The following is a 24,421-nucleotide window of genomic DNA, read 5'->3' on the forward strand; positions in this document are numbered from 1 at the left end:
GGAAAGAGCAACTCGGCAGAACACCCGTGAGCACGCCAGTAGCTCTGGACGAGTGTTACTCGTAGCAGTCAAATCCTGTGTCTGAAAATCTCTTCAAAACATTCACTTCTGCAACTCGTTTCTCGGATTCAGAATAGTTTGCTCTGTTGTCAAAGTTGGAACTTGACTCTTAAACAGTAAATGTCTTTTATCACAGGTGGTGGTGCGTTATATACTGAAGAACAAGTAAGCAACTTCAACGAAAACTTCGACGAGATTGTGGGGATTGACATACGACTTCCTACAAGGGAAGAACAGCTGAAGGCAGCTGCGTCCATTAAAGAGTTCTACTACAACGGCAGCGACATAACAGTGCAGGACAACTACACCACATGCCTGGTAAGTCAGAGGACATACAACTACCTTGTCTAAATCTCTACTGGTAAAATATTATAGAAACAATTTGATCTCTCATGTTACATGGAGTAAAAGAAGTTAAATCCAGAGGTAGTGGTATCAAATAAATATACAGGGTGATTAAACTTAAAGTTAAACTTTCAAACCGCTGTACAGATAACACCACTGGTCAGAATGACAACAAATTGCAACATAATATGATCGGAGAAGCAGGAAAAATGTATGGCAGAAGATAAATAAATATTTACAAAATGTAGCAATAGATGGGGCTGTAAGCATCATAATTTAATAGTGGTCGACTACAGATGACAAATGAATCATACAACAATGCCTAAGGTATACGTTTGACGCTAAACAAACTGTACTATTCAGTGTGCATGGGCGTACAGGTGTGATACTGTTAGTTAAGTAAGCCCGTCCACCACGGCAACGTCATATCACATCGTATGGGGAAAGTCGGTTTTTAACTGTTCTGAGGCCAAAAACCGCATAAAAAGCATCACTCACGTCTGTTTTTAATTGCCCTGAGGCCAAAATCCGCATAAAAATCGTCAATCACATCAGTTTTTAACTGTCCTGAGGTCAAAAACCGTATAAAAGCATGAATCAAAATCAAAGCGGATTATTAATTTCCGTGTGACTGGCGCAAAACACGTTCAATATTCTGTCCACCGTTTACTGCAACAAGTTGAAATCGAGAAACAGCGTGTTCCACAACTGATCAAAGTGTTTCCGGGGTCCCGTACAGAATGTGTTGCGCTATACATGCTTTTAGTGCAGCTAAGTTTTCAGTCGGAACACTGAACGCTACGTCTTTTAGATAGCCCCACAGCCAGAGGTCACATGGGTTAAGATCAGGTGGTCTGGACGGACAGGCTGTACGGAAATGGCGGGTGATAATTCTAGCATTTCCCAAATGGAGCTTCAGCAGCTGCTGAAGTGGAGATGCATAACGATGGTCCCACTCACAAATCCACGGTGTTGGTGAGCTGGAATGACGTGGTTCTGCAAAAGACACTCATAGTGCTTACCAGTGACGGTACAGGTAACAGGACCGGAAGCACCTGTCTCTTCGAAAAAGTATGGCTTCATGATAAATGATGCCGTAAACCAGCACCACACAGTGATCTTTTCAGGATGAAGTGGTACTGGTGGATTTGCGTGTGGATTTTCCGTTGCCCATATTCGACTATTCTGTGTATTGACATATTCTGTCAGATGGAAGTGGACTTCGTCTGACCACGAAATCTTCCATGGCCAATCATTGGGTCCACTTCCATGCGAGCAGGAAATTCTATAGCAAAGGTCTCTCTTGCTGGCAGGCCAACAGGAAGCAACGCGTACACATGGGTAGTTTTGAATGGATATCAAAGAAGGATGTTTCGTAGGATTTTACGCACCGTGCTCACGACTATGTCCATTGTTCGTGCAGTTCTCCGTGCAACACACGTTTGCACACCACCACTCGTCTCCTCCTGCATTTCCGTGCCCACTGCTTCCACTACCAGGTTGCACACCAAAAGAACCCGTCTTCTTGAAATTCCGAATCCTTTTCTGCAGACCCATGGCATTCATCAGACTAACGCTTGTTTTTCAGACCCTTCAGTGTCCGGAACTTCTACAGAGTGACGTGTGCACAGTCATCAGCTTTCCAAGCAGATCGCAATCCTGCATTGAGACAGTCATGGCGAATGTTGCAGACGCGAAAGGACGAAAAGCCGTGTACCCGGCGTGTTTACACCAACTTCAGTGGGTCGTGCGAATGACAGGTGTTTTCATTTGCATATTCTGACACATGTAGCACCATGTATTGATCAATTTTCAAACTATTTGTTTCTTCTGTTATACGTTTCCCTCTTTCTCGGATGATATTCCGTGCAAATGGCTCTGAGCACTATGCAACTTAACTTCTGAGGTCATCAGTCGCCTAGAACTTAGAACTAATTAAACCTAACTAACCTAAGGACATCATACACATCCATGCCCGAGGCAGGATTCGAACCTGCGACCGTAGCGGTCGCTCGATTCCAGACTGTAGCGCCCAGAACCGCTCGGCCACTCCGGCCGGCTATTCCGTGAATTTGACATCATCCTGACCAGTGGTGTTATTTCTACGGCGTTTTGAAAGCTTAACTTCAATTATAATCACCATGTACATAAAATTTGTGTAGGAGTTAAAAGACTACTAAAATTGCAATAAAGTGAACACACGCATTTAAAATAATGAATGGAGTATCGATTACAATGGGATCTCACTGTTCTGTTTCTACGATGCTGCCTTGCTGTTTATGCACGGTTCTGGGCCCTCCTAACCACTTCTATATAATTCTCAAACATCCAAATTATAATATAATAATTTCAGGTCAGTGAACTTTCCTGGAACATCGATGTTAAGGTACCTCTGTTAGGAATCGCTGAGTGTATAACTCATTTTGCTGGAAGACAATTTTTTGTCTTTGTATTTATTTGGTTCTAAAGCAACTGAAACTCAATAACGAAAACATATGACCATCTTGAGAAACGTTTTACCCTGAACAGAAGTTTCATTCTTTATGACGCCTAGTAAAAGATCATTATAAATAAACAACTGGGTAGCGACGGATGATAATCTAGTAATTAGCTAATAAAACATCGTCTTCACGCAAGACAAAAGCTTTTGTATATTGCTACCAGACTCATTGCCATGAAAGTGGAAAGAATAATAATTTGACAATAGAGGGTTATTTTATACGATTTATGTATTACATTGACCAACGGACACTTCAAAATACCCATACCATTTATTCAGATTTGTGATCCAATGTGTGTAATACATTAATGGAGGCACTACAGTGGAATGTTAATGTTTTATGCAGATTTCACGTTCCTGAACTACTGCAGTTTTTCATGATGCACGTATTACGTTTTACAGTTGGAAACACACCGCCATTTTGTGGAAGGAGTGGACGCTGCCGTCAGGAGCATGGCGCGCTATTCCTCGAACCCTGTCTACTACTACCAGTTCTCGTTCGTTGGTAGTCGCAGTACTTTTCCTCGTGGTCCAGGTAGGATTAAAACACATCAGAGTAGTACTATAAGCCTTTCTCGCTACCTATTGTACGATATTCGTCAATCATGTAGACAATATATATATATTTTACTACACAAATGTAACTTACTTCCAAGATAATTAAAACATATTTCGTATTACTTTTCTTCAGTAAGAAAAAATTGTGTAGATGACCTGCTGCTTAATCGCGGAAGACATTACAACATACATTGAATACTGTTAACTAAAGTGCACCGAATGAGATCTCCTTATGAACCAGCATTGATTGTGAAAATGTCATTTCCCATCTAGAACCCAGCAGGTCGTTTAAAATCTAGATGGCCCTAAGTGAATTTACGGATTGAACCTGTCTTATATTCACCTTCACTACAAAACAGTATACAGTACATGTATGACAATATGTTAAATCGTAATAATAATAATAATAATAATAGTGTGAATGACCTCAGCCAAGGCCATGTCGAGCTACTAGTATCGTCCATCTCCTTGACGCAAAAGGGTTTACATGCGGAAAGTGGGAGATTTCTGCCAGCAATAGAGGATCAATTCATTGTGACGAGGAACTCCCTGAATTATATCCTCAAGGAACGAGAAATCGTAGATAGCTGCAGGAAGTATTAAAGATAGCTCCGGGAAGTGTTATAGATAATTGGTATCAAATCGAGATCATATCACACATTTATATGGATGTAAAATCTTGGCATCCACAGAAATTTTGAAAGGTATGATGACATCAACAAAATAGTCGGCCTTACGTTGTACAGTAGTACTATTTAATGAAACGCATCAGTCCATACTACGTACATAGAAAATGAAATTCGAAAATATACTGCAAGCGTAGCATAATAAGCGATGAAAAATAGTCTGTAATCGATCGGACTGAAGAATGATCAAAACAGCTGATCAAGTCACCTTACATACAGACATCACTGTAGTCAGCACCAATAATTTGGAAACTACCTGCGATGAGAAAGTTTTATTTGAGGGAAAGGGCATGTGAAAACACAAATCGGTACACATTTTTTCTATCGTAATAACGCCCACAAGCGGTATCACATAACGTACTGAAAAGGGCCTGCAGGACCTAACACTGAATTATTCACTCTGTTGCCTACTGTAGAAGGCAGTTGTTCAGAACACAGGTAGAATCGCTGGTGGTGTTCCCAGAAAACACAGATACCACTCGTTAACTTATTGTTTAAACTGTGACGGTTACGTCAGTAGCGATAAGAACGGGAGATTCAGTAAATAATAATAATAATGATAATAATATACACCATACTGTCGCTAATCCGATCATTCCTTGCACGTACGTGTGTCAGATCAACAGAAGCGTCAGATTATTGAGAGCATCTGAAATTTAGTTTCAAGCGATTGGCGTATCACATAGTATGAAACATTTTTCTTAATTTTTAGTTGACGTAATGCTGGTATGGGGCGGCGGTATGTTTCATTTTGCGACGACTTTACAGGCATTACTTTGGCATTGCGTATGTAATGTTGTTGCGCAATATACGATAGGGAGATGTCTCCAGTTTCACCACCGGCTCTCACCTCCTATTCTTCACCTTCGTCATCATTACTTCCTGTACGCTTTTGATTATTTCTTCATCTGCTAAAGTTTGGTGTCCATCACGTTTTTTCTCATTTAGCAATATCTTCACCATCGATTTCTCCTCCTCCTGAAATATTCTGGAGCTTGTTAACACACAAATTATTAGCAATTGATGATTCTGAATTGTACTGCTGATTGCTCTCGCTCAATTCCGGCTCCAACTCCGTATTAATGAATAGCCACACATTTCTTCAGATCTTCATTGTGGTAGCGTTCTCCACTTCATCCCTTGTTTCTGCCACTTTGAAAACAGCGTCACATGAGTTAGAATGAAGACTTTCAGGAATAATGACGTTGCTGCTAGTAAATCTTTCGAGGTATAAGGTCGTCGTCCACGAAACTCTTCTTCTCCTAACGTTTCGTGCAGAACTGCACTGGACATCTTCAGAGGCTAACACGGCAAGACTCTGCGGAGGACCAATGCCTCATTCACTGTGAAATGTTCAGAACACTCGTGACAGAAACGTCCATAATATTGATGCTGCTGACTGGTGCGTGACGAGGTTCACTGCATCGTGCGAATACACATCTCTCCATCATCAGCCTTGTCTGGTGCACGTCGATGTACTCGTGAAAATGTCCTTAGCCACCAATATACGAAGTGGTTACTTCCAATGCAGGCAATAGTCTACTAGAGTGTGTTGTTGACCTTTTATGCAGAAACAATGACAGTCCATAAAATTCTGCGGCCTCTTCAGATTTAAACGCTGAGAAGAAACCATACTGAAAATGTAAATAGGCATGAAGTATAATATACACTATTCATCCACAACATTATGACCACTGAACTATCGATATAAACCTGTCCAGGCGATAGGAGCGTCGGCTGGCTAGGAATGACTGCTAATCAGGCACACGTACGGTGCAGCTAGCATCAATGAGCGCGCTATCCATATGTAGACCGGGGAAGGCGCGAGATCTATATGAGTTTGATAGAGGATGGACTGTGACAGCCCGGAGGCTCGGCACGACCATTTCGTAAACAGCACCACTTCTCGGGTATTTGAGAAGTGCTACGATGAGTGTGCTCAACACGTGGCGAAAACAAGGTGAAACCACGTCCAGACATTGTGGGGTTGGGCAGTCACCCCTTATCACAGATATCAGATGTCGTAGGCTGGGCAGACTGGTCAAAGAGGACAGACGTCGAATTGCGATGGAACTAACACCAGACTTTAATGCTGGGCAGACTACGCATGTGTCTGAACACACAGTGCACCGAACATTCCTAATGATGGGCCTCCACAGCAGACGACCCACGCATGTGCCAATGTTAAGACTGCGACTGATATGTGCACGTGACCATCGCACTCGGCGTTGTCGCAGTAGCAGAGCGTTGCATGATCTGATTAATTCCAATACATTTTTTTCGTCATGTCAGTGGGAGGACGCGATTCTGTAGTCTACCAGGGGAACAGCTCATTGACACGTGTACTGCGGGAGGGAAACAAGATGGCGGCGACTCCATTATGCTCTGGGGAACAGTCAGGTGGGGATCCATTGGTCCAGTGGAGTTTTTGCAAGGCACCATGACGACCAATGAGAATCGTAGACTGGTTGCAGACCACGTACACCCCTTCATGACGGTCATGTTTCCCGAAGGCAGTGGCATATTTCAGTAAGGTAATGCGCCATGTCACAAGGCCAGAAGAGTGATGGAGTGGTTCGGGGAACACAATGGCGACTTGTAATAGATGTCCTCTCCGCCAAATCGCCAAATCTCAACCCGATCGAACACATCTGTGGTGTGATTGAACTTTGCGTCAGAGCTCACCCCCCCACTCCCTCTCCATAACTTACGGGAATTAGCTAACTCGTGCGTGCATATATGGTGCCAACTCTCTCCAGCAACCTACCAAGGTCCCCTTAGTTCCATGCCACGACGCGTCGCTGCTGTCATCATGCCAAAGGTGGACTTACCGGCTACTATGTAGGTCGTCATGATGCTCTGGCTAACATGCATCGATATGTAAATAATTAATATTTCAACACAACTACACGAAGTAGACTGGAATGACGCCACTTGCATTCTTTATCTAAGGAAAGATTAGGCAGTGGGCATCCTGTTCAGAAATCGATTTTTAAGGCTCATTCTTTATGAGACTATCTTATGCGAATAGAGAATCGTTAGGATAAGGTGGACCAAACTGAATGTCATTCAGAATTGTAATGGCACCCGAGGCTCGCACTCGAGTGGGCATACATTTCTCAGTTAGTTCGTTATTTACAAGTTCCATAGGTCATTTGAACGATTTTTTTATCTAAATGATGTGGAACCTATCAGCTTACGGGATATACATAAATGATTAGCGTTAACATAAATTAACACACAGTCATTTATACACTCCTGGAAATGGAAAAAAGAACACATTGACACCGGTGTGTCAGACCCACCATACTTGCTCCGGACACTGCGAGAGGGCTGTACAAGCAATGATCACATGCACGGCACAGCGGACACACCAGGAACCGCGGTGTTGGCCGTCGAATGGCGCTAGCTGCGCAGCATTTGTGCACCGCCGTCGTCAGTGTCAGCCAGTTTGCCGTGGCATACGGAGCTCCATCGCAGTCTTTAACACTGGTAGCATGTCGCGACAGCGTGGACGTGAACCGTTTGTTTCAGTTGACGGACTTTGAGCGAGGGCGTATAGTGGGCATGCGGGAGGCCGGGTGGACGTACCGCCGAATTGCTCAACACGTGGGCCGTGAGGTCTCCACAGTACATCGATGTTGTCGCCAGTGGTCGGTGGAAGGTGCACGTGCCCGTCGACCTGGGACCGGACCGCAGCGACGCACGGATGCACGCCAAGACCGTAGGATCCTACGCAGTGCCGTAGGGGACCGCACCGCCACTTCCCAGCAAATTAGGGACACTGTTGCTCCTGGGGTATCGGCGAGGACCATTCACAACCGTCTCCATGAAGCTGGGCTACGGTCCCGCACACCGTTAGGCCGTCTTCCGCTCACGCCCCAACATCGTGCAGCCCGCCTCCAGTGGTGTCGCGACAGGCGTGAATGGAGGGACGAATGGAGACGTGTCGTCTACAGCGATGAGAGTCGCTTCTGCCTTGGTACCAATGATGGTCGTATGCGTGTTTGGCGCCGTGCAGGTGAGCGCCACAATCAGGACTGCATACGACCGAGGCACAAAGGGCCAACACCCGGCATCATGGTGTGGGGAGCGATCATCGAACCCATCGTTCTGCCATTCCTAGACCGGCAAGGGAACTTGCTGTTCCAACAGGACAATGCACGTCCGCATGTATCCCGTGCCACCCAACGTGCTCTAGAAGGTGTAAGCCAACTACCCTGGCCAGCAAGATCTCCGGATCTGTCCCCCATTGAGCATGTTTGGGACTGGATGAAGCGTCGTCTCACGCGGTCTGCACGTCCAGCACGAACGCTGGTCCAACTGAGGCGCCAGGTGGAAATGGCATGGCAAGCCGTTCCACAGGACTACATCCAGCATCTCTACGATCGTCTCCATGGGAGAATAGCAGCCTGCATTGCTGCGAAAGGTGGATATACACTGTACTAGTGCCGACATTGTGCATGCTCTGTTGCCTGTGTCTATGTGCCTGTGGTTCTGTCAGTGTGATCATGTGATGTATCTGACCCCAGGAATGTGTCAATAAAGTTTCCCCTTCCTGGGACAATGAATTCACGGTGTTCTTATTTCAATTTCCAGGAGTGTAGTTGTGCTCATGTGATTACACATAACGTTTTTTAATTGTCTACAGGTTTTTAAATTGAATTTCGTCGTTGTAATAGAAGGAGTTATCCAGCAGAAATGATTTTAAATGAGTTTTAAAACTTGCTTCGCTACATCTCAGACATATTACGTTATTGGGCAAACGACCAAATATTTCTGTTGCTGCTTAGATACCAACCATTTGCTGAGCCACTGACAGTTTAAAAATGGCTAAAGAAGTTCATTTTTCCTTCTAGTGTTGTAGGTATGGACATCGTTCTAGTCAAATAGTGATGGATTATTTACGACTAATTTCATTAGCGTATAAATATGTGTTGTGATGGTGCAGATAAAATGTAAAGGTCCTTGAAGAGGTGCTTTGCGACGTCCGTGGGTAAACACATGTAATTCTTACTGCTCGCTTTTGTGCAATCAACACTTTCTTTCAAAGTTATTGGTTGTCCCAGAATACATTATTAAGAGGAAATTAATAAAATACGTCAGAGGTTGATACGTTTGTTTCCTAGTTACTAATTATACAAAGAGCCAAAGGAGTTGAACCTAACTATTTGAGAAGCTCTATAATATACTTCTTCCATTTCAAGTTTCATCAATATCTACACTAAAAATTTGTTGTTCGGATCTCAACGAAGTGTGTGTTTTATTTTTTCAAAATTTAGGGAGAGTCCATTTTCAGAGAACCACTGATTAATTCCTTGGAATACATTTACCAATTCTTCTTTCTTTCTAATAAGATTTGTTGTAATACTAGAATCGACTTCAAAAATTACCAACTTCGCTTGTTGAATGTTAAGTGGAAGGTCATTCACATACACTATTTGATCAAAAGCATAAGGACACCCGGCTAAAAATGACGTTCGTAGCCCCCTCCACCGGTAATGCTGGAATTCAGTTTGGTGTTGGCCCAACCTTATCCTTGATGACAGCTTCCACTCTCGAAGACATACATCCAGTCAGGTGTTGGAAGGTTTCTTGAGGAATGGCAGCCCATTCTGCACGGAGTTATGCACTAAGGAGAGGTATCGATGTCGGTCGGTAAGGCCTGGCAGCATGATGGCGTTCCAAAATACCCGAAGGGTGTTCTATAGGATTCAGGTCAGGACTCTGTGCATGACAGGCCGTTAGGGGGATGTTATTGTCATGTAACGACTCCGCTACAGGCCGTTAATTATGAACAGGTGCTCGATCGTGTTGAAAGATGTAATCGCCATCCCCGAATTGCTCTTCAACAGTGGGAAGCAAGAAGGTGCTTAAAACATCAATGTAGGCCTGTGCTCTGATAGTGCCCCGCAAAACAACAATGGGTGCAAGCCCTCTCCATGAAAAACACAACCATATCATAACGCCACCACCTCCGAATTTTACTGTTGGCACTACACACGTTGGCAGATTACGTTCACCGGGCAATCACCATACACACACCCTGCCATCGGATCGCCATTGTGTACCATGATGAGTCACTCCACACAACGATTTTCCACTGTTCAATCGTCCAATGTTTACTCTCCTTACACGAAGCGAGGCGTCGTTTGTCATTTATCGGCGTGAAGTGTGGCTTATGAGGAACCGAAGTTTTCTCACCTCCTGCCTAACTGTCATAGTACTTGCAGTGGATCCTGATGCAGTTTGGCATTCCTGTGTGACGGTCTGGATAGATGTCTGCCTATTACACATTACGATCCTCTTGAACTGTCGTCGGTCTCTGTCAGTCAACAGACGAGGTCGGCCTATACGCTTTAGAGCTGTACATGCCCCTTTCGTCTCCACTTCCTATCACAACGGAAACAGTGGTCCTAGGGATGTTTAGGAGTGTGGAAATCCCGTGTACAGAAGTATGACGTAAGTGACACCCAATCACCTGACCACGTTCGGAGTCCGTGAGTTCCGTAGTGCGCCCCATTCTTCTCTCTCACGATGTCTAGTGACTAATGAGGTCGCTAATAGTGAGGACCTCGCTGCAGGTGGCAGTAAATGTAGCTAATATGTGAAAAACGTATGTTTTCGGGGGTGTCCGGAAACTTTTGATCAAATAGTGTATATAAGGATAGTATTGGGCCCAAAATGAACCCTGTGTGATACCGTTTCAGACTTTTTTCCCCAACCACCGACATAGACACTGCGACGTCTGGAGCCGCGCGGGATTAACCAAGCGGTAAGGCGCTGCAGTCATGGACTGTGTGGCTGTTCCCGTCGGAGGTTCGAGTCCTCCCTCGGGCATGGGTGTGTGTGTTTGTCCTTAGGATAATTTAGGTTAAGTAGTGTGTAAACTTAGGGACTGATGACCTTAGCAGTTAAGTCCCATAAGATTTCACACATTTGAACATTTTTGCGACGTCTGGAGCAACGTGGACCATTAGCACGGTGACCATCGTCTCGGGTTCCCTTGACGTGGCAGCAGAGGGTGGCAGGTGTCTCATAACATTGTCTTTTACGAAGATCTTGTTCCTACGTGTCATCATCGACGTATCTATTTGCGTGGACTCCAATGAGAATGAACGTCACCATATTATATACGTCGTCGTCAAAATACAGGCCCAACTGTTGGCCCAGCGGTTTGGTGTGCCATTGGGTACACAGCAGGCTCACATTTATTCGAGCAGCCAATATTTTGGAAAGCATCAGGAAGATTTCTGACCTGTTACGGCTGTTTGTAGTGTCTTATCTTCGTTATCTTTCTAGAAGTAACCCAAGACCAAACGTTGGCCTGGTCGTCTTGATCTACACCAATTCAGAGGCTGTTAGACTGTTGCTCCGAGTAGCACATTCTCCAGAACTCTCAGCCGTTGAAATGTCTGGTCTTCGTTCCGAGAGAAGGCCACGCCACGTCTCGGAAGCCACTGTGACTGATGAACTCTGGCAATGAGCTGAGCAGTATGGATTGACGTCCCCGTATCTGTCAACCAGGCTCAGTTAGACTTAGTGCCCAATTGCATTGGAGACGGTGTTACTGCCAAAGAAGGCAGCTGCGTGTACTGCATGTCACATCCTGTGTACAGAGCAATGACAAAGTTACAACTGTATACTTTCAACCATACTGTATCTGCACAATAAATAAAATTTTCCTATTTGTTATCCTTCCTGGTGTCGCACTTTTAGTAGGCAGCGGTGCAAGTATAATCGTAGACCTTGAAACATCTTATTACGTAGTCTTTTGCAAAGTGGTTTTGATTCTTAGAAATTCAGTTTTTGTTCAGTTTTAAAAATGGAAACGTTTGGGGTATTGGAGGCAAAAAATGACAACTCCAACGGCATCTTACGTTTCGTGACAATCGACGAATTCTCAAATTTAGACATCCAATTTCTCCAAGCTGTCGAAAGTTCCACAAGGTTTCCAGTTCGACATCAACACTCAACCAACCCTGACGGTTCATTGTTGTTGGCTAATGTACGTTCACTTCCATGTTCAAACGAATCAGTTCCAAGTTTCAAATGACATGTCTTTGTACATTTCGTTTATTCGCTACTATCCTACTCTCAGACATGTGGTGAATACTGTATCCAGAAAGAGCAAGAGGACAGAAGACCCGGCAGTTCGCAACTGGTAGTTTCGTGCAGCGGAATACATACACCTTCCGCGTAAATTTTTTAATGTTTTTAACTGAGTTATTAGTGTGTGAACTTTTTGTAATGCAAAAAAGTTTTTGAAAGTAAGTCCCATCTATAAAGACCTGAATGAATATTTTAGATTGGAAAGAAATGTAGACAGTGCACTAGTGATGAATGTTGACGGTTGTAGTAGGCTGATGCATACATACATCTAGCTGTGCCCTTTATTGTGTAATCCGTATGTTTCACATTTGGCCAGTAGGAAGCATTTAAGCAAAGTAGTAATGGAAAAGCACGAGCCAGTAACCATTGTCAACGCCAAATAACATATTATCAGCATATGAATGAGTCCTAATAGAGTAGAGTGAATAATTCGCAGGAAGGGTTCCATTACAAAGTTACACATCGGAGTGTACGGGTATTCTGCTACGATAGTGATACTGTGTGTGGAACCAGGGGGAGGAAGAGGGAACAGTGTCTTAAACAGCGAAGTAAAGCGACTGCAATAAGAAAGGAAAAATAATTACGGTTTTACTTCTCGGCGGCGACACAGAAAGAGTTGTGACAAAGGATGGACGGGAAAGGAAATTGGCCATAAGCCGGAAATCACATTAAACGATTTAGAGAAAAGACAAGAACGGAAAACTTTATGGTTCGACGGCCATATGAACCACAGCGCTCCATAAAGAGAGTCTTACGACAGTACCACTTCGCTCTGTAACCGCACCGTGGGATGATCACGATAACCATCATGAATACCGAAAACAACGCTCGTATGAAACGCAACTCGCACTTTCTCACATTACGCCCCGAAAGGAATGGATGATGGAAATCGGGTACTTGTAGTATCTTTTGAATGTTGAAAAGCATTTGACCATCAGACAATAGCTTACAGTTCTATTATATGAACTATCAAACTAAAGTTGTAGCTGTACTGTTGATTCCTTTGTAGAATGCAGTAGATTATCTTAGACGGACAGTCATTGAGAGATGTAAAAACAGTATCATGTGTGTCCCGTGAAAGTGTGTTGAGATTATTACAATTCATCTCAGTTACATCCACATGTACCTGTTTACTCTGTAATTCACAGTGAAGTTCCTGGCAGAGGGTCCACCAATAGACCTTAATGCTATTTCTCTACTATTCCACTCTCGAACAGCACGTGGGAAAAACGAAGACTTTAATTTTTCCATTAAAACTTTGATGTCTATTATTTTATTGTGATCGTCTTTGCTTTAATGAATGCTACCTCTATTCGCGTATCGTATCCATGTCACTCTATCCCATATATCGCGATAATACAAACAGAGCTGCCCTTCTTTGAACTTTCTCAGTGTCCTCCGTCAATCCTACCTGATGTGGATGCCACAGCAATACGCCAAAACAGCATAGTCTGTATAGTAAACTTGTTAAACTTTTTGTGTGTTCTGTCGGTAAATCACGACGTTTGGTTTGCTTCCACACAACATTATCCATACGATCGTTCCAGTTTATATATTCGTAATTGTGATCACTAAGTATTTAGTTTAATTGCAAATCTTTAGATTTGTGTGGTTTCATCTGTAACCCAAATTTAGCGAATTCCTTTTAAACTCCAGTGGATGACTCCACACTTTTCATTATTTAGAGTCAACTGCCACTTTCCGCATCATACAGATATCTTGTGTAAATAGTTTTGTAATTTGATTTGATCATCTGACAAGTTTATAAGACGGCAAATGACAGCATCATCTGCAAAAAATGTAAGATGGCTGCTCAGATTTCGTACCAAACCCTAAGCAGTGGAACGCCTCTCTGCATTTCCCAACCTCTCCAAGCAACTGCATCATCTGCGAAAAGTGTCAGAGATGCAATCTATCAGCAGTAACATAGATATAACACATTGTATGTACCGAAGTATCCGAGTAAATACATTGCTTAGCTCCTGGAGAAGCGTTGTTTTATTAACAGATCAGATCTATAGAGGACAGAAAGATCGAACTCGCAGACTTTCCGGTCTTCCTCTTAGTTCACATTTTGAAAATCTTTTCCATCTGTGCTGACATCACTTCAGAACATACACTTGACGTTCTTTCGTTGAATAAATATAGTATTTCATTTCCGTGCTATATCGTGTATGTAGATTATGAACAGAAAAGGGCCTATATCACTTACCAGGGGAACGCCAGATATTGATGATGATGATGATGATGATGAGGTCCCATACTCCGAGGAGCGTAGGGGACGATGCGAGAGACCAGCACCGCCAACTAGGCAAGGTCCTAGCGGAAGAGGTTTGCCATTGCCTTCCTCCGACCGTAATGGGGATGAAAGAAGATGATGAAGACGACACAACAACACACAGTCATCTCGAGGCAGGGAAAATCCCTGACCCCGCCGGGAATCGATCCCGCGACCCCGAGCGCGGGAAGCGCAAACGTTACCGCAAGACCTGTTTTACTCGATGACATTCCGTCAGTTACCACAAATTGTCAGCTTCCTGACAATAAATCACGAACCCGGTGGCAAAAATGAGACTATATTCCACAGAAAAGCAATTTGATTAGAAGTCGCTTGTCAGAAACGATGTCTAAAAAGGCTTCCGTAAATCTAGAAGTAGGGAATCAATATCACATCCCCTGTCGATAGCACTCATTACTTCGTGAGAATAAAGAGCTGGTTGTGTTTCACGAAAACGATATTTTCTGATTCCGTGTTGACTGTTCGTCAGTTAATCGCTTTCTTCGAGGTAATCCACAATGTTCGACCACAGTATAAGTTTCAAATCCTACTGCAAATCTACTTCAGCTATAGGAGTCCTTAATTCGTAATTAATTATTTTTGTTTCTTTTCTTAAATATTGTTGTGACTCTGTAGCTACGGATTTTTCGTTGAGTGAGCAGTTGTATATGATTGCTAACTGTGGAGCTATTATATCAAAATACACCGAAAGGAACCTGACGGGTATACAGTCTGGACCGGAGGACTTGCCTTTATCAAGTGGTTTAAGCTGTTTCTCTACGCCGAAGATATCTGCTTCTAAGTCCTCATGCTGGCAGTTGTTCTTGGTTGGAATTCAAGAAAATGTGCGTCGTCTTCTTTGGTGAAGGAATTAAGGAAATCTGTGTTTAATATCTCTGCTTTAGTGTCACTGATTGCGTCGATAACATCATCATTGTTATCGGACAATGAAGGTATTGATTGCGTTTTCCAAATGGGATATTTTACATATGACAAGAATCTCTTCAGATTTTCTGCCAGGTTTCGAGACAGAGGTTCCTTGTGGACACTAGTAAAAACATCTCGCACTGAAGTTCGCGCTAAGTCACGAGATTCCGTATAAGACCGCATGTCTTGGGCGTTTTGCGTCCTTTTGAATTTGGCGTGCTTGTTTCGTTCTCTCTGCACCAGTATTCTGATCTGTTTTGTGTACTATGGTGGGTCAGCACCATCTGTATTAGTTTGTTATATATCTCTTAGTTGTCGTCGATACTATTTCTTTGAATTTAAATGACGTTTGGTCTATACTTTACATAGTCGGCCTGAAAATTGTGGAGCCTGCCTCTTAGAAAGGTATCAAGCAAATTTTTAGCTGATGTTTTAAGCAGAAGTGTTTTGCGATTATTTGGGCTTTGATGTAACGGTATTTAGTCTTGCTACAGCACCCTTGGTGTCACTAATCCCTCTACACCTCATGATGCCCCCACTTTGCTCAGAATTATTTGTTGCAAAGAAGTCAAGTACGTTTTCGCAATCATGTACTCTTCGAGTGAGCTCCTGGACTTATCGTACCAAATAATTTTCTGAGAAGACATTCATTACGTTTTCGGATAACGTTTCATTCCTACCACCGAATTTATAAACTTTTATTTTCGCCAAGATATCAAGGGTAAATTGAAGTCACTACCAACTATAATTATATGAATGGTTTACCTATTTGAAATGCATATTAACCATCTGCCACACAATCTTACCAATTACTTCAGACTTTCCACAGACGATGCAGTTATCTATAATGAAGTGCTGTCTGAAAAAGCTGCATAAAATTCAGTGGCAAGATTTCAGAACAATACAAAGACGGTTACTTCCAATGTAAGGAAATAAAAATTGTGCGCTTCAAAAAACGGAGAAATGTAATATCCTATTACTAAAATACCAATGAGTCGTAATTGGCAATAGACTAAGCGTTCAGGGAATCGAATGACAACATGCGCTCAGCCTTTGGCAGTGTAAGTGGCAGATTTTATCGGTAGGTTACTGGAGAAATGCAATTATTCTTCAAAGAAAATTTCTTACAATACAGTCTTTTAAACTCTCCTAGAGGACCGCTCAAGTACGAGCGGAACAAGTAGTCACAGGTTTGTTCGGACCCTTGGGAGTATGTCGTTGGAAAGCTGAGAAATTAAAATTGACATGTGCCCAAAGAAAGACGTCAACTATATAGGAAATTCGAAGAACCAGTAATACGTGAGTGACAACGGCCTTCTCGCAGTGATACCATAGGTTCCCGTCCTGTCACCGAAGTTACGCGCTGCCGGGCATGGCTAGCACTTGAAAGGGTGACTCCGCGGGTCTGTCGATCGCTGTTGCAAAGCGGGATGCACTCTGCCCTTGTGATGTCAATTTAAGAGCTGCTTGACTGAGAAGTAACGGCTTTGGTCACGAAAACTGACAACGGCCAGAAGAGCGGTGCGCTGACAATATTCCCGTGCACATACACTTCCAGTGATTCCTGTCGGCTGAGAATGACACGGCGGTAGTTCGCTATCGTTAGGCCTTCCGAAATCTGTTCCTAAGGAGTTTAGTTCAACAATACGTGAGTAATGTTGAAATATACTGCATTCTCTTGCATGTCACTCCGATTGGGGATGCGGAGGCAAGAGTAAAAAGTGGTTCAAATGGCTCTAAGAACTATGGGACTTAACATCTGAGGTCATCAGTCCTCTAGACTTAGAACTAGTTAAACCTAACTAACCTAAGAACATCACATACATCCATGCCCGAGGCAGGATTCAAACCTGCGACCGTAGCAGCAGCGCGGTTCCGGACTGAAACGCCTAGAACCGCTCGGCCACAGCGGAAGATGAAGGCAAGAGTAGATTAATAACAGCATGCACATGTACATTTAAACAGTCATTATTCCCGCGGTCCAGCGCGAACTGAACAGGAAGAAAACCAGTATGTTGTTCAATGGAAAGTACACTCCGACATGAACTTCCTAGTGGTTTGCCGAGTGTAGTTGTGAATGTAGATATGGCCTGCACTGCCGTAATGGATATTACATATTTGGCACCCCAACACACCCTCTTATGCTGCAATTGGTGTACTGGTGTCTCCGTCTAAAGCTCAATGGCATCTCTCCCAATCTGGTCGGCTGACATACATGCAGTTCTGTCGATTTACGTAGTCAAAAACTCGCAGACATCTATGTATGCAACACACAAGTAATCGAGCTTCCGGCAAGTCCCACTTTGAACTACAAGATGTAGTCATAAACTTTTGACTACAACATCAAAAATAAAATTACGTAATGAATTTTGCGTTTGTTTTCAGAAATATGGGGTGTTAATAATTAAAGTTCCAGTTTCAAAACGCTGTAAGAGAGAACCACAGTCCAGAATGAAGTAAACTTCGAACAGCATATTACTCGTATTGACGCAGAGGGGAACGTAATGGAACCAAAAAAGAAAAACGAAAATTTGATGATTAGGTGACACTGTAAGCGTCAGAATGTGCACACAAATAGACGCGTCACATCCGTCTGCCCCTCACTTTGCGTCCGAGATGAGTGACATGACCGTCTCCATGAACAATCGCGAGCTGCTGGTAAAGTTCTTATCCAAGAACGGCGATTGTGCACTAGTCCTGCTGAAGTGCCGGACACTCAAAGGTATTAAAGAAGGCACCAGTCCGACGTCTACTAAGGGTCTGGAGAAAAATTCGAAAAGACAGGTTTTTTTTTTTTAAGTGCAATGAGCCAGAGGGAGGAAAGCAGCTGATCCGACGTCTGTCGTAGATGTGGTCACAGCACTGTGGGAGGGGTCGAGAGGTGGTGAGCAAACATGCAGTGAAAGTGGAATCACCTGAACTTCGGAATTATCTGCAAGCATAAAATACTGCGAAATATCCCGTATTGTCATCCATACAAAATCACCTATGTTCAGGAGTTATTTCCTTCTTTCCTGCCAGTGAGGCAAACGTTCGCTCTGGAATTTCTTTCTCGCATGAAAGTGTACAATGAATGTCAATGAAACATTCTGTGAACAGACTAAGTCTATTTCCATCTCCAAGATCCTGTCAATACGCAGAACTGCAGAATATGGGCAACGGAAAATTCGCACGCACATCAACCGGTACCATTTCTTCTGCAGAGGGGACTGTGTTTTGCGTTTTGACGGTATCGTTTATCGCAGAGCCTTTTTTTCTCAAGGAGATGAGTCCTGCGGGTCCTCTTACGCGTACCGTCAGAGGTAAAACGCTGTGAAACTGTTTTGCACACACTTCGTTCCAACCCTTCAACTGGATGGATGTTAGGGTTGGATTGTTTGTATGCAAGGTGGCGATCGTCCGGGCAGTACACAGCCAGTGAAGCTGCAGGCATTTCGCAAATGCTAGAATTATCAGCCGTCATTTCCCTACAGCCTGGCCGTCGAGATCAACTGTTCTTAATCCATGTGACTTCTGGTTGCGAGGTTATCTGAAAGATATGTTCAGTGATCCAATAACGAACGTAGCCGAACTTAGGCACGCATTGCGCAACGCATTCTGAACGAGAGTCCCGAGACCCTCCGGTCCATTGTAGATCATGCTGTTTCTCGATTTCAACTTGTAAGAGAAAACGGTGGATTGCGCATTGAACATGTCTTGTGCCACTGATGTGAAGTTAAATATTGATTTCATTGTTGCTTTGTAAGCGGTTTTTGGTCCCAGGACAATGAAAATCATTCACTTTGCTTTGTAACTGGTTTCTGGCTTCAGGACAGTTAAAAACTGATTTTTTTTCTATTGAATGTGGTACGAACTTGCCTTGGTGGGTGGGCTTATCTAACTATCAGTGAGACAATCGTTTAATACCGTGCTTGTAGTGATGCTCATTGAATAGTACAGACGGCACAACGTGCAACTCAAACCATAGCAGTCGTATTGCATTTTATCTGCCATGTGTTAAGACGCTTACAAAGCCATTGTTGGTAATTTTTTTTTTGTCCTGTAACTTTCCTCAGTGCGTCAAGAACATATTATTCAAATTTGAAGTCATTCTGAGATATGGTGCCCTTTCTACAGCGTTTTGAAGCTGGAATACTAATTATGTACATCCTGTATACCTGCAGTCCTGGAACATATTAAAATCCCCGCGCACAGCCTCGCAGCAGCCAGCAGAGGAGCCAAAACAAAAAATCGCAGCCAGTTTATGAAGTGCGGTATTGTACGGTAATTCCTTTTCTTCATCTGTAAGGCAACAACCCCGCAGCAGTTCGTAGGGAGTTGTTCTTCGTGTAGGGCTATAGTATATCTCATATGACACAGTGATTAGGTGACGATGACGTTTCGAGTGCAATCAGAGAAGCGTGAATGAAGGACGAAGTGGTGTAAGTGTATGGCTACAAAGCCCCATAATAATACATTGATTATGTGACGGGGAAATGGAAACCTTATTTTCATCATGGCAACGACAACAACAACCGTTACGAAATTGTCTCGAATGGAAAACACACCCCAGTTGCACTAAATTATGTTTATTTTAAACCTTGACCATTGTTTCGTCTATAATAATACAGCCTTCTTCAGAGGTCCTAAAAATGACCAAAATAACATCTAGACCAGTGATACAATCTACACATAAACTTCAAAATTATGCAAGCGATAACATATTCCTTACATAAACACTAATCAATGAAAAATGTCTTAGCCCAGCGGCTGCGTCAAGACCAATAAAATAACTTTAACAGACATAAGCCTGTTTCGAACAAAAGTAAAATTACATATGGCACTGTATGTCCTCCGGCACTACTTCTGTAATACTGGGCGCGCGGTCGTCAAATGCGAGAGGCGTTCAACGAATTCGAAAGTAATGTTCTATGTACTGACTTGGCAGAAAACCCTAAGAAATTTTGGTCTGACGTTCAAGCGGTAGGTGGATCAAAAGAAAATGTCCACACACTCTGTGACCAAAATGGTACTGAAACAGAGGATGACAGACTAAAGGCCGAAATACTAAATGTCCTTTTCCAAATCTGTTTCACAGAGGAAGACTGCACTGTAGTTCCTTCTATAGATTGTTGCACAGATGACAAAATGGTAGATATCTAAATAGATGACAGAGAGATAGAAAAACAATTAAAATCGCCCAAACGAGGAAAGACCGCTGGACCTGATGGGATACCAGTTCGCTTTTACACTGAGTACGGGAGGAACGTGCCCCTTTCTTCTCTAGAAGAGCGTAGGGTTCCAAAAGATTGGAAAAGGGGACGGGTCATCCCCGTTTTCAAGAAGGGACGTCGAACAGATGTGCAGAACTAAAGACCTATATCTCTAACGTAGATCAGTTGTAGAATTTTGGAACACGTATTATGTTCGAGTATAATGACTTTTCTGGAGACTAGAAATCTACTCTGTAGGAATCAGTATGGGTTTCGAAAAAGACGGTCGTGTGAAACCCAGCTCGCGCTATTGGTCCACGAGACTCAGAGAGCCATAGACACGGGTTCCCAGGTAGATGCCGTGTTTCTTGACTTCCGCAAGGCGTTTGATACAGTTCCCCACAGTCGTTTAATGGACAGAGTAAGAGCATATGGACTATCAGACCAATTGTGTGATTGGACTGAGGATTTCCTAGGTAACAGAACGCAGCACGTCATTCTCAATGGAGAGAAGTCTTCCGAAGTAAGAATGATTTCAGGTGTGCCGCAGGGGAGTGTCGTAGGACCGTTGCTATTCACAATATATATAAATGATCTCGTGGCTAACATCGGAAGTTCACTGAGGCTTTTTGCGGGTGATGCTGCAGTATATCGAGAGGTTGTAACGATGGAAAATTGTTCTGAAATGCAGGAGGATCTGCAGCGAATTGACGCATGGTGTAGGGAATGGCAATTGAATATCAATGTAGACAAGTGTAATGTGCTGCGAATACATAGAAAGAAAGATCCTTTATCATTTAGCTACAGTATAGCAGGTCAGCAACTGGAAGCAGTTAATTCCATAAACTACCGAGGACTAGGCATTAGGAGTAATTTAAAATGAAATGACCATATAAAATTAATCATTGGTAAAGCAGATGCCAGACTGAGGTACATTGGAGGAATCCTAACGAAATACAGTCCGAAAACAAGCCGGTCGGTGTGGCCGTACGGTTCCAGGCGCTTCAGTCTGGAACCGCGTGACCGCTACGGTCGCAGGTTCGAATCCTGCCTCGAGCATGGATGTGTGTGATGTCCTTAGGTTAGATAGGTTTAAGTAGTTCTAAGTTCTAGGGGACTGATGACCACAGATTTTAAGCCCCATATTGCTCAGAGCCATTTGAACCAGTCCGAAAACAAAGGAAGTAGGTTACAATACACTTGTTTGCCCACTGCTTGAATACTGCTCACCGGTATGGGATTCGTACCAGATAGGGTTGATAGAAGAGATAGAGAAGGTCCAACGGAGAGCAGCGCGCTTCGTTACAGGATCATTTAGTAATCGCGAAAGCGTTACGGAGATGATAGATGAACTCCAGTGGAAGACTCTGCAAGGGAGACGCTCAATATGTCGGTACGGACTTTTGTTAAAGTTGAGAGAACATACCTTCACCGAGGAGTCAAGCAATATATTGCTCCGTCCTACGTATATCTCGCGAAGAGACCATGAGGATAAAATCAGAGAGATTAGAGCCCACACAGAGGCATACTGACAATCTTTCTTTCCACGAACAATACGAGACTAGAATAGAAGGGAGAACCGATAGAGGTATTCAATTTACCCTCCGCCACACACCGTCAGGTGGCTTGCGGAGTATGGATGTAGATGCAGATGTAGAAATGTGCTGCACCCAACGCACCATAAGTGACGCTCACCACAGTACGCTACATCTCACCGTTTATCGGGCAACTAGTGAATATATACGACAATAAATTAATAACAAGCATACATGTGCAAATAAACAACCATAAACTTATTAATACGAATGTCCAACAGATGAAATACTGTTGCATACGATCATTAAAGTGGCAGAACATTAACAATTTCATATAACAAAGTTTGTCGTGTCGCTATTTGATGCATCATTCAGAAACGACACTATTATATGCAAACATAACTTCAGCTGAACATCACATACACATGTGATGTGACCCATACGTATCGTGAGTAAACAGGATCCATTTCATTAGCAAGGATTTGGAGCACAGGATACTTACTGATCATCCTTAACGCAACGGCGTATGTAGCCAGAATTGTGTACTCCTTTTACAGAGAATAATGTGTGCCAGTCACTGCTTCTCCGTCCTGCAAGTTCGCCTGACAGGTAGGCTGTCGAACACGACAGTAACGCAGCTGGTCGACATCATGTTTGTCACAGTCGACTGGCGACTTACTGATTCTACGTAGTTTTACAAACAAAGAGAATGGAAGAAGATCCCCAGAAGCATTTTCAGGTTTTCAGGCCTTCTCTAAATCCATACCATGACGATTTGAATCTCTGCTTGCAGTACACGGAGACTTCCCACTGCACCGAATTTTCATAGTTGGGACTCTTTAGTCTTAACTTAAAATTATATATTTTCATGTGCTTATTATGTGGCATAGAGTTTATTTCAGTCACATGAGACCTTCTCGGTGTTGCAGTCTTCACGGTATTCATTAATGAACTATAAGAAATTAAAAAGTTATTACTTATAAATACCAGTACTTCATAAATGTTGTTTCTTTTGCGTAGCTGAGAACAAAATAACTCTTACACTCGACTATAAGAATTCATAATGAGTATGCTTCTGTACCAAACCTGCACTATATTTGTTTACATGCCTTTCATTTACTTTCAGGTGCAGCTCACAACGATGATGTGAAATACATGCATGCAACAGATCTGGATCCTGATTCGGATGAAGGTGTAATCCAAGCTCAGATGACAACAATGTGGACTAACTTCGCTAAATATGAGTAAGTGATCTTCTTGCTAAAGGTTCAGATTTTTTTAGTAGACTGTTGTTATAAAGAAAATGAAACGTCTGATAAACTAATTCTATGACAACACGTCCATATAATTTACTCATCCATGAGTTGTCATACTTTTCATACTGGAAATGATGTAGATGTATGTGATGGCTCCATTAGAGTGTTGTGAATTAAACACGACCTTGTGACCAACTCATATGATTGTTACTGTTTCAGCAATCCGACGCCGGAACAGACCTCCATACTGACAGAGACGTGGAAGGAGTACGATGAATCTTCACCTTACTATCTGGAGATAAATGGACCTCTTAGCCTCAAAACTAACTTGTACGAACCCTACATGACCTTTTGGCACAAGCTGTTGCCTTAAATACCTTCTATGTGCCACTAATGACCACATTTAACGATTTGGTACGAGATGGAAGTTGCTTAAATGAAAATTCCAAGAGCAGCAGTTTCAGTACACTATTATGTATGATTTGCTATATTGATATTGTAGTCCTCAGAGACATAGATGTTTTACAAACCTGCTAATTTTTTAAGTTTTGTAGCTTACCCTTTCTTAACAAGCATTATCAAAGAGATAATAATTATACTGTGAGCCTCTTTTTTTTTTAATTGTACCGTGTATTCTGATTACGTCTCTGTAAGAAATATGAAATTAATATACTCTTGAATACCTTATGGACATGAATTTTGTTAACCTCCTCGTTTTGTTTTTTGCTTGTCGAATCATACCGAGATAACAGTTATTTCAGCTCAGTTTATTTTGAAAACTTCAATGTACAGTTATTTAAAAATAACTATTTACATGTAACTTATGAGCAAAAGTGTTTGAAACCAAACAATTCTGCTGCAATGATTTGATGGTGCATGGATAATTGTCGTCCTACAGATTACTGTAGTCATGCTATTTCACAGAAAATATACTATTTGTACAGTTGTAGGGCACAAGCATCACGATCCATA

The 24,421-nt window shown here is 42.8% G+C and overlaps 1 protein-coding gene across 1 annotated transcript in view; it reads left to right on the forward strand.

Moving 5' to 3' along the window:
- LOC124595291 (esterase FE4-like) overlaps positions 1-24,136 on the forward strand; it is an 80,038-nt gene extending 55,902 nt beyond the window's left edge. The window contains exons 8-11 of the mRNA XM_047133974.1: positions 197-378; positions 3,308-3,440; positions 23,320-23,437; positions 23,669-24,136. Coding sequence (XP_046989930.1) covers positions 197-378; positions 3,308-3,440; positions 23,320-23,437; positions 23,669-23,822 — 587 coding nt within the window. The 3' untranslated portion in view covers positions 23,823-24,136. The remainder of the gene's footprint in view (positions 1-196; positions 379-3,307; positions 3,441-23,319; positions 23,438-23,668) is intronic.
- Positions 24,137-24,421: the final 285 nt, after the last annotated feature.

This window comes from Schistocerca americana, chromosome 2 (genome assembly GCF_021461395.2).
Source record: "Schistocerca americana isolate TAMUIC-IGC-003095 chromosome 2, iqSchAmer2.1, whole genome shotgun sequence".
NCBI classification, from domain to species: domain Eukaryota; kingdom Metazoa; phylum Arthropoda; class Insecta; order Orthoptera; family Acrididae; genus Schistocerca; species Schistocerca americana.